Here is a 12,409-nt window from a genome sequence, read left to right on the forward strand (position 1 = left end):
TTTATTTACCAGTGTTCAGAGATGGTACTCAGAACTTTTATTTGCTTATTGGTATTTCTGATTACAAATCTTCTTCTGAATCCTACATATCTTCTAAGTCTTATACTGAAATATGGTAATAGTGACCAACATGGCTCCCATACCAAGCAGAAGACCAATAATAAAACCCAGTGAAGGAAAGGGACTCTGATCTGTGGTGCTTTAGTCTTGGGTCATCCACAGACTTTTCATCATATCTATGGATTTCTTTTAGCTTGCTTCTTTACTTACTCTTCCATTTTTATGTTTTTCTCTCATTCTTCTACTTTCTCTATCACTCCATGTTAGGCAAGCAGCGATATTCTCCGGCATTTTGCTTATTTCTGCTAGTAGCAATCAAGGATTAAATTTTTCTCACTCCTGGGATATACTATAAAAAATGATAATTGCCTTTCTAGGCTATTGCTAATCTCTAAACTAACCTCCAAAGTTTGTGGAGAAAAATAAAATGAAGAGAATTCAAACTGAATTTCAGTGTTTATTTTTTAAACTCAAATGAGTTGTCAGTCAACTTAGGTGGCATTAAAGGGGGGGAAAAAAACCCAACCAAATAACTGAAGTTAATATAATGTGGTTTTGAATGTGAATGTATATATTGATATATAAATAAATTTATATCGATCAACTATATAAATTAAAAGAAAATGAAAATACTTCCATAGCTTTCTTACGCACCTTTTCTTTCTAAGCTCTGTTCGTTTTCATGCAGTCTTCCATATTATCAAAAATGAAATAAAACTTGGAAAGAAAGCAGAGATGAATCTAAGCTGAAAATTATTATAACTACATTTTTTTTCTGCAGAAAAGTTTTCCCAATAGCTATATTCTTTCTTAGGTTTTATTTATACCCATGACTTTGTGATAGAAGACAATGGTTTTCCCAATAAATGTCCCTTTTGAAATATGGAGTAAATTAAAAATAGTAACTGTAGTGAAACTGTAGATTATTTAGAGTGAATGGGTAGAAAACCACTTACCCCCAGTTGCCACAGTGATTTCACGTAGGAAATGGCCATAAAATGGAAAATCGAAGGACAGATTCACTCTCTGCAAGGAACAACAACCAGAAAAGAAAATCAATAATGTGCATAATAGTAAATGTAAAATGAAGAGCCTTCCACCTAAAAAAAATGATGCTTCTACTTTGCACCACTATTATTGTAGTTGACTATCAGAACCTGAATCTTGGATGGAAAGAAAGATTTTTTCCCCTGGTAATTAAATGTTTAAAGTATGTGAAAAGAATAAAGTTGTGCTGTTGTGGTCTGTTGATCTGTTCTTCAGTTACAAAGGGAATCTAGAAATTTCAACTCTGAATCAAGCTAGTCTCTTTAACATCACCACTGCCTTTCAGTTGTCCACTACAAAGCAGGTCAGCCATCACGATAATTTTAGGGTTCTTTTTAGTTTGATTAATCTTCTCCAGAATCGTAGAGCATGTTATCTGTCAAGTTTCATTGAATTTAAAAATATATATATTTTATTTTACAAAATAATATATTCAATTTATCTTCTGTACATCCCAGAACAAAAGGCAATTTTACGGAGCAAGATATTTTGCACCTACAGATCTAGACCTGCAGATATTTTTATTTTTAAGATGCGATAAACTCCCCAGATTCAGTATACAGATGACCCTTAAACAACAAGGGTTTGAACTGCGTTGGCCAGTTCCACTTATGAGGCATTTTTTTCCAATAAATATAGTATCTGTGTTTTCATTTTACAGGTCTTTAAATTATCGAAGTGTTGAGAAAAGTTTGATTAGAGATCACAATATATGAAATCAAAAGAACTAGGGTTTGAGTCCTGATTCTATCCAGCCCTTGGGTGAGTCATTTGTCAATTTCTTTATTTTTGAGGCAGAGATACCAGTGTGTGGATTTTCAAATGTGCGGGGACTGGCAGCCCTAACCCCCAGTGCTGTTCAAGGGTCAACCGTTTGTTGTTGTTCAAGGGTCAACCGTTCAAAATGTCCACTTTTAAAAGCATAGAATCAAAGAATAAAAAATGCTGGTTACTAGAAAGCTACTTTTACTTTGTAGAGAGGAAAACTGGAGAGACTTAGGAAGAAAGTTCATAAATTTTGCCCCTCTTTTTTCTAAAAAGGGATCTGAAGCTTTGGATATATATATATTTATAATATATCTTTATATATATCTTTATATAGATAGATAGATAGATAGTAAGATGAAAACAAGACACAACAAAGCAAAACAAAGAAAAAGAAACCCTAGATTTTTTGTATGTTTGAAATGATATGAACCAGATATATTATTATTAGGAAAGAAACAAGAAAAACAGGGAGCTATAACAAAGGTGATCAGCTGAAATAAAAGGATCCATAGGGAAATTAATTGGCTGATTTAGAGCCTAATAGCATGTACAAACCACCTATAGTAAAAGGTTATTATGTTATAATTCAACAATTTCTGTATCATATCTCTCCCAATACACAAATTAAAAAAAAATAGAGAATTATAGCTAGATTAAATTTAGCTCTTTCCAATTGTGCAAATGATTGCTTTTTTATATCCATCAGAGATTTCTAATGACTTATTTGGCATGATATTAATCATTCAAAATTTACAGTGACTTTCAATTAGGTTTTTTTCCTTTCCTTTTTAATGAAAGCTGCATCTTCAGAAAGGGTTTTTCTTCATTTTTATTTTATGCTGACTAATGGGAACAACAAAACCTATTTTCACTGCACTAACTGAAATGGGTGGTTACTAATAACCCTAACATAAAAGCTTCAGTGGCAAAATCATATATCGCAAAGAAAAGGTCAGACATAATTTTATAAAGGCACTTGCTGTAGTACACTGTTCTCCATCATTCTAATTTACTTCCATGCTCATGAGCAAATCGGTAAAATTTACAGCCCTTTGGCATTCTCACTTCCAGAATAAGAGTTTGGTTTAAACATCTATCACTAACACATCAATGATTGAAATATTTCCCTGTTTAAATGACCAGATACCTTAGTTATCACCATGGCCTGCTTCACACTAATAATAGCAACGACAATTTAGAAAGGTGTTACCTTCTCATTAGTTGTGAAATCTACCCATTTCTCTCCAGGTACTACTGACACCCTTCCCCAAGTATAGATCACTTTTATCGCAATAACTTGCTCACAGGTGTCTTGGCTCCGTTTTCCCTGGAATTCATTCTCCATACTATCTAGCATATCACTCTCCCACTTCAAATCATTTCATCTAGAATCCCATTGACCCTGCAATCATGTCAAAATAGTGAAAACGAGTTCTAAGACCCACCACTAACTGGTCTCTCCTACCTTAAGATTCTCCCTTCACATTTTCTGCTCAGGCCAGCCTTCTAGAATAACTTTTAGTTCCTTGAAACTGCCATCCCTAACCCTGGGCTCTGGTACTTCAACATGATGTCTCTTCTGACTGTAATGGCCTCTCAACCTTGGTTGGCCATGGCTCCCATATTCTTTAAGCCTTGGCTTAGTTTGGTTGGTACTCCAAACCTGACGTAAGGACTTGGAGCAGATAATTTGTTTGGAAGGTGATCCTAGGAAGCATTTGCTAAAGGAAGTGGGAAAAGTGAGACAAGGAAAAGAGAAAAACTAGTAACAGTTATTGGATGTGTTACCACTATAGCCAGGTCTCCCCTTGGAGACCTTCTGAGAAAGAGTAGGGAAAATATGCCTCAGAATCATCTCATTGGAGGTTAGGAGGCTGGGCTACTTATCCATCAACTCCTATCTCCTGTTGGTCAAAGGTGCTCCTGTGGGCAGCTGAATCCCCCCTTCCCCAGGATTACCCTTGCTTACCCTCAGGCAGAAAGAAGAGCCACAGCACTTGATCTGGGGAGTTGCTAGTATATTAGAAGCTGCCTCCCACAGCTTCAAGTGAAGTCAAGGAGGCAGAAGGGATATGGCGCAAAGCATCAAGAGGGACCGTGAAGTGTCACATCCTCAGAGTCCCACCATGACTTCCTAGCCCAAGTTATACTTCCTACTGTATCTCACCTAGCATTCTCTCTATATACATGCACACATGAAACAATTACATGGGGTGCAGATTTTAACTGCTTCAAAGCGAAACTCAGCATCAGGGTGGTTAAGAATGGCCCAAGTGGGAAAGCAAAATTTAAACCCAGATTTGAAAGACAACAAAGGCAATGCTCTTAATTACTGAGCTGTTGAAAATAAAGTGAATAAGAAGTGTCACACTTAAAGGCAAATTTTTGAAAATTGTCATCCCTCCTTAAAACACATACAAACACAGACACACACACACACACACACACAAACTACTGAAACATAAACAAAAATCATTAAGCACTAGAATTTCATGAAGGGCTTTAAGCTAATTTATTACATATTCAGTATAATTACCCTCTGGGTAATTGGATCATTATTTTATCTCAGTATGGTATATAAAACAGGCATGGGGGGGAGCTAAAGGAAAGTTTTATTTGTTCATTCATTCTTTCATGCAGTCAGAAATCATTTATTCAACACCTTATATGTACCAGGCACTAAATCAGGGTCTGAGCATCATACAGTAAGTCCCACCCAGTTTCTTCCTTCAAGGAGTTCAGAAGATGGTGCAGGAGAGCAACACGGAAGGATAAACAAATAGGACCAGGCAGGGTCAGAGTAAGGACCCAGAGAGAACACCTAACGCAGAGGAGATGGCATTGAAACTCTTTAAAGGGAATCACCACAAGCTAGCCAGATGAGACCTGAAGGCATGGGAGTGGAAGGGATTGTGAAAATATATGTAGAAAGTAAAACTGGAAGGATCGTGATTAACTGTACATAAAAGTTGGGAGCGGGGAAGAGCAGTCTAGAATGTAGGACAGGTTTCTAGCTGGGTGACTGGTGGACCATAATCCACCAACTGAAATGATGAATGCAGGAAGAAGAGCTATTTTGGTTAGGTGTGAGAAGGCTTGCTGTGTCACTAATTAATTACACATCCTTTAACTATATAATTAAAAAAAAAACACCAAATTGTAAATGCAGCAAAGGACTCTTCTGCAATCAAAAAGGCTAACAGAACTCTGGACATTGTCACAAAAAGCCACTGTAAACAAAAAAAGAAACGTAATCTTGAAATTTAGTTGACTTAATTGATGTACATGACAGAAACGGTGAACATTTTCCTATCTTGGATCTCATCCCATAAGAAATATCTAACATAAAAGGAAGAAGCGTTTAGGAAAATTGTCATGTGAAGACACAATAAATTAATTAACAGGACGAAATATAAAATGAAAACTCAGAAGTGAAGTTTTAACAAGCATGTGTGGCATAAATAAAATCAATTGAATTTGCTAATTCCTTACACTCTGCAGAAAGCTGACTATTTGAAAGGAGGGGTATCATAATTTTGAGACAAGCATAGGAAGTATCACAGGGGGGAGAAGAAATTTATGAAGCATGCTTTGAAAAGTTTGCAGAAGTATGTAGATAGGTTCTAGGTGGTCTGTTGCAAATTTATGGCAGGTACAGCCATGTATGACTGTGACTTTTAAAACCACATCATGCTCCCTCACAGCATGCCCCGCGGAATCACTGCTGGGAACAGACTGTCAGAGGCAATTAGGGCCACACTCACAGATCTCTAAGTGCGTCCCATCCCCACCTCTTATTGCCTCTTTTACATATTTTACTTATGCCTATCGCCATCCGGCTTCTGACTAATTATTATGATCTCTGCTAATTCTTTCTTAATAACACAAGCATTATAATCCTACGTAAACACTATTCCAGGTTTACTTGTTTGCCTATTTCTCAGTGGTATTACAAAGATAAATTAATTAGTCAATGCTTGTAAGACCTTGAAGACAGAAACTAGTAGGATAAGAATCTGGAGTGGGCACGTTTATAATCCTAAAAGCCATTTAAAAAGTCATTGATAAAAACTGCCTTTTGTTTTAAGACAGCTTCTTATTTACAGTAATAAGGTTATACTTTTCTGGTTCCCCCAGCCTTGATTTCATCTTTATAAGATATAGCCTTGATGAAAGCAGCTTGTGGGAAAAAAATTAGTGGTAACTACTCTTTTAGGAATTGCTGATCTCGTGAGTTCATGACAGCAAAGGGTCCAGAGAATGTGGGCAGTATCCATTTATTTAAGAATAAATTCATGGATTAATCGTTAATTTCTATACATATATTTTAACATTCTATTTTTAATCATTCAAATCATTTCATGTTTGCAGGGCACATGTTTGTATCTTGAAACTGTCAAATAGGTGGGATGATGATGGTGATGATTGACAAAGTGAGATTTGTGTTATTTTTTCCAAAGACAATTTCAAAAGTTAGAGGAAGTCAGTTTGTTTATTTATGTCAAATATTAACTTTGAGAGGAAATGCAAATTTTAAGAAAAGGTACTTTTTGTTTTATTTACATAGATATTTCTAGTGATACTGGCTTTCATCGAAATACCTGAATAAATTATCTTATTTCCAGTAATATTTATATCCCTAATAAATAAAAATGATTGAATAATCCTTATTAGATAACTTTTTATATATAACTATGAATAAATTTCATTTCTTAATTGGGATGTGACATATTCTTCCATAATGCACAAAACATTCTTGAACCTGAATAAGGTCCACATAAAATTCATTCACCTATAAATGCTTAGAACAGATTATTGCAGTCCTTTGTTAACCATAGACACAAATTTTAAAATCTTCTTTTAGTGGAAATAGATGGAACTTTATTTCTAAATTTTCAAAGATTCTTTTCTAATTTTTGAATGATCTAGCATGGTTTTAGAGTCAGACAGACTTGAAATTACATCCCAGCTTTGGTACTTTGTAGCTGTGTGATTTCATAAATCATTTAACCTCTTTAAGGCACGGTTTGCTCATCTGTAGTCAACACATTTCTTTAAAGGGTTATTTTAAGGGTCAAACGACCAAATGACACCTGGACCTTCATAAGCACTGAGTCAATATTATATTATGTACCTGAAGGTGTCTACCATAGCAATAGTTCCTTAAAACTCATTTCATTTCCTAAACAAAAATAGCTCCCTGTTTGACTCCTAATAAGTAGATGGAAATGATTTTATATATGTTGATTCTAATATCAATGCAGGCATATTGCTTTTCTAATAGAATCATATGACAATTAGACATTATGTTCCTCAGCAACGTTATGATGTTTTCAGTTTTGTTATATTGAAATAATCATAACTACTGTATTTACTGGTGTTAGGAGAATTAAATTAGCATTTAACGTATCAGACATTATGCTAAGTATTTTGCCTGCCTTTAGCAAGTACGAATGCTAAAATTAGGTGAAAGTATGACAAGAAACAGGATGTTGGTATGCACAAAGTATCTTCCCAAAAGATACTAGATAATTACCAAAGGAAAAACAGTAAGTTTACAGTGAAGAAACAAAATCTGGCAGACATCACCTTAAGCAGGTGATCAAAGTTAACATCACCAGTAAGGAGACATATTGACATCACGTACCTCCTGATGTGATGCATGATGAAGGACAAAGTATCATTCCCCTAGAATTCTTGCCAAAAATAGTTACCTGTGTTTAATCATGAAGAAGCAGTAGACAAACCCCAAATCAGGATCATTGTACAAAATAACTGGCAAAGACTCTTCAAAATGTCAAGTTCATGAAAGATAGAGAAAGATGGAGAACCTGTCATAGGCTGGAGGAGACGAGACTAGATTTGACAAATAAATGCAACGTAGGTCCTAGATTGGATTCTGGATAGGAAAAAAGATGGTGTGGGGACAATTCACAAAATGTGAATAAGGCCTATAGATTCATTAAGAGTATCACACCAACATTAATTTCTTGGTACTGATAATTGTACCATGAGTATGTAAGGTGTTAATATTTGGGGAAGCACGGTGAAAGCTATACGGGAACCCTTTCAATAATTTTTCCAAGTTTATTTATAAGCCTGAAAGTATTCCAAAACAAAACTCTAGAAGGACAAGTAATAAGTTCAAACCACCAGTAGTAGTAGAGCCAGGATTTCAATCCAATATGCTTGACTCCAAAACTCCTGAGTCTTGACCACGATATCATTCTATCTCCCTTCTTGTATACTAGGTGATCCTTTTCCTACCTATTAACAGACTTTCTAGAGCTGTTTTCTACCTGATACTCTTAACATTGTCAGTGACTCACGTTTTTGTTCTCAGTAGACATAACTTAATTTTTAAAATTTAATAACAATGAAAATAGCTAGAAAGCTCCCAGGTGCCTGAGGCAAAAGGCCACACACAAAAAAATCTGAGGAAGGTACAGAGCAGTCTTCTCAGATGAAATGCACCAAATCACAGGGACTAGTGCCATGCTGGGTGGAGCTGTAGAGAGCTGCACACCACTGAGGTCTGATGGCAACACAGTGGGTCCCTTCTCACCAGATAATGGGTATAGCCTGAACTACTCTTTTTTGCACATTTGAGGATCAGATGCTTCCATTTCTTATCCTCCAAGGATAGATCTAAGGGCCTAATTTCTAAACTTACAGAACATTTATTTATTTATTTTTTACAATTGTCAATGGTAATGGCCTTTCACTGGTTTATTCACCTATTTAACAAATATATTCACTTATAAAAGTAAGATAAACCTAAAGAGAGTAGAATGACAGAAATATGAGTATATATATGTATATGTATGTAGATATATAGATAGAAAAATTTAAATCAGTAAGTTTCCACAACAAGCAACTACTAAAGAGAGAAAATGTACTATGCAGAGGCATTTCCATGTGGTTGACAGAGGTGCAAGCTTCTCAGCCGCATAGCACAGGGAGACCAGCTCGGTGCTGTGTGACCACCTAGAGGGGTGGGATAGGGAGGGTGGGAGGGAGGGAGATGCAAGAGGGAAGAGATATGGGAACATATGTATACGTATAGCTGATTCACTTTGTTGTAAAGCAGAAACTAACACACCATTGTAAAACAGTTATACTCCAATAAAGATGTTAAAAAAAAAAAAGAAGGCAAGCTTCTTTTGGTATACCCTAAAGTAAGATCCTGCTTCTAGGCCATAAATGAGCTGAATGTATTCCAGAAATAAAATAACTGCAGTAGGCAGGATGACTCGAACAGTTTTACCATGTAGGATTTTTACAAAATGCAATTTTAAACAAACTCTCACACTCTGGGAGGAGTGAACAGGACATGGGTCTTTAATCCAGTGACTGAAAACACTGGAAACCTAACTAAAATATCAAAATGTCCATGGAAAGGGATTAATCAATATGCAAATATACAGGGAAGGGAGTGGCTCCTTTTAGAAATAAAGCCCATCAACTGAATTGATTTTCTGAGTTAGAAATTCTAACTGCTTCAGCACTTTTTTCATAACAGAACTGAGAACTTAATTAACCCTGCATATTGAATGACACTCTGCATGGGACTACAGGTAAATTAGAAAACAAAATGTAAACATTTTGCAGTTACCTGATGCTTGTTCATCTGAACTTGAGATTAAGTGAATTATCATCATATCTTTTGACCTCTCCCATTGCACGGTTCCCAGAAACACTTGGCTTACAGTAGCTTGCCTATACTTGCATGTTTTGAGAATCATTCAAATTAATGTGACTATTTACCATGCAGGCAGAGTGCAGAACATAAGTCTGTTCAAGGGCACAGAAAGTAAAACAGGATTGTATAAAGAAGCCCTGGGAGGGCAGGTAGGGGAAGGGGAGAACCAGACGTCACTTCTTAATTTTTCATGCTGCTCTGGGAACAAGGCAGTGATTCTACCAGGCTTCTCAAACCTGAGTGTGCACGGCAATCACTTAGGGCTCTTGTTTAAAACAGATTCTGATTCAGTAGCCCTGGGGGGGGACGGGAGCTAAACTTCTGCATTTCTAGCAAGCTCCCAGAGCTACTGAGACTGCCCCAGGAATCCCACTTGGAGTGGTCAAGGCTTTACGTCATGTAAACGGTCTTTGAAACTCTAAAACAGTGCTGTAAGGAAGCTTTGACAAGCGTGAAATGGGTTAAAAGGATAAATAGACTTGATTCCGGATAACATCATCTCACTTCATCTGTTAGCACTCAATTGACCTGAAATTTTCCATTTAAGGAAGTAAAGGATAGAGGTACCTCCTAGCCCAGCACCTTTAAAGCAATGATTTGCAAAACCTCTTTGAAGCCCCAGTACACCTGAGGGCAATGACACTGGTTACTTCCTTGACCAGAGACTTGGACAGGGCAGGGAAAGTATTCCTATGCGTTCATCCTTGACAGTTTGAGAATGCCCTCCCTCGGTTGATTATAATCCGTCCTCCCTTCTTTCCTGTCACTGGAAAAGGACTGTTTTAAAGTTAAAATGCTCACATGACGATGATTAGTATCGATCTTAACAGACATCTACAGAGCTGTAGTAGCCAGGGTTTCAACGATGCACAAATGTTAAATCATTCCGTTCTAGTAACAACCTTAGAAAGTAGGTACTATCGTCATTCCCATTTTACAGCTGAGGAAAGTGATTAACAGAGAGTAAATAAAAGACTTCAAGTCACCCAGCTTACAGTTGGCAAAAGTGGGGACTCACATCCAGCCAGCCGGTTTCTAAGTCCACATGCTTAAACACTGTATCAAGGTGCTCCTCAACTGACATTGAAACAGCACGTAAAACATTGACCAGCTTAAATTGGTTTTGCTCCCTTAAATCAGGTTGTTGATTAATCGAACCTGGAGTTATGTTACAGAGACAGCAGTGCGCATGTGCACGACAGGAACCCAGGCCTCCGGGCTGATCCCAGAGCTTAGACTCTTCAGCCTACAGAGCTCAAAGAATAGAAATGCTTCCACTGGTGCCCTTTGTGAAGTGAGAAGTCCTTCAATAAGGAAAATCCAGCTCCCAGCAGCACAGGTAACTTGAGACTAGTCAATGAGCTTCCAAGTTTGAAATTCCCCTAACCCCTTAAATTTCGCCCCAAACTTGGATCTGAGACAGATTTAAGCCCTGCCTGCCTCCCTGCCCAGTCAACCTGCAATAAAGCTGTTTCCTTTCTCAAACAAAGGTGTCACAGTATTGGCTTCTATGCACATCAGGCAGGGAGTCCTTGCTTGGTAACGATGAGTTAAGATTTGGAATTCAGTGCTGGCAGAGCTCCTGGGAAGGGTGATTAAATCATTCAAAACTTGACTACAGGTTGAAATCAAGATTTAGGCCAAGTCCAATTTTAACTCTTCAACCTCCTCTGCTAACATCTCCTCTTTTATGTTTTTAAACTTTTTACTTGGAAATAATTTCAAATTAAAGTTACAAGAATAATCCAAAGAGCCCCCTACATCATTTACGCAGATTCACCAGTTGTTAACATTTTGCCACAGTTGGCAGTTTTTGGATGTTTCAAAAGCTAAGTAAATTGACGCCTCTGAACACAGCTTCCAAGAGCTGCTCCTCTATCCACCCTACCCGTATCTACAGTTTGCTCTGCAGGGATCAGGACTCAGGTGCCTAAACTCAGCCTATTTATCAGGAGCAAAACTTACTTCGCATTTCTTCTCAGAGAGTGGCTGCATAACAAGAAATTCCTGGCAATTTATCATTAATTGAGAGTGGCTAAAAGTGTTCTACTTCTGGTCCCACTGGAGTGGAACAGAGCACCTTCAGTGAAAAAAGGATGAGACACCTATTTTCTGGGGCTGGAATTCCAGGCACAGCAGAAGTTCTGATGGGAAGGCAATTTATAAACAAGCCATGTGAGACCTTGACTATTTTGCCTAGAGTAATCATCCACCACCTAAGTCACAGGCTATAATTTAGTAAGAAGAAACAGACAAAAATAAAGATATTGAAAATAGGCATGAAATATTTTTTTAAAAGATACTAAAATACTAGCTTGTTCAGGACATCTCAATTCCAAAATGGCTTAAGTCTTTCATCTTCTACAATTTAAGATTTTTCACAAGAATTATACCTACTCGCTTTTAGTTATATTTACTCTTAAGGAACATTATAGTCCATCTATATTTTGCTCATTTTTCTGTGCTACGAAGCATTTTCCTAGCAAAAGAGTCCTGTGAAAGCTTTATCATTTAATAACTTCAGGATGAGAATATGTTTTACACTCACGTTATCTAAAATTAACCCTTGCTAAGTCTTCATGGGGTCCTAGAGAGATCTCGGAAAGGATGATTAAAAACAGGTCTGAGAAGAGAATCTAGGATGAAAGACAGGAGTAAATGGATTTATTCATTCCACCTGAGATATGGCTGCCTGGCTTCAGGGTCCCTTTTGAGCAGCCGTTACAATTGTAAAAGATTAATGTGAAACCTTCCAAGAGGGTTTCACAGAAACCTTAAGTATTCATCTCACTTGTGACTTTAAAAAGATGAGTAGAGGACTTCCCTGGTGGC

At 37.0% G+C, this 12,409-nt stretch overlaps 1 protein-coding gene across 1 annotated transcript in view; it reads right to left on the reverse strand.

Moving 5' to 3' along the window:
* The window catches only part of PLXDC2 (plexin domain containing 2), a 406,618-nt gene that overhangs the window by 195,300 nt on the left and 198,909 nt on the right, over positions 1-12,409 (reverse strand). Inside the window, exon 4 of the mRNA XM_007108130.4 lies at positions 1,017-1,086. Coding sequence (XP_007108192.1) covers positions 1,017-1,086 — 70 coding nt within the window. The remainder of the gene's footprint in view (positions 1-1,016; positions 1,087-12,409) is intronic.

Source organism: Physeter macrocephalus, chromosome 11, assembly GCF_002837175.3.
Source record: "Physeter macrocephalus isolate SW-GA chromosome 11, ASM283717v5, whole genome shotgun sequence".
NCBI classification, from domain to species: Eukaryota; Metazoa; Chordata; class Mammalia; order Artiodactyla; family Physeteridae; genus Physeter; species Physeter macrocephalus.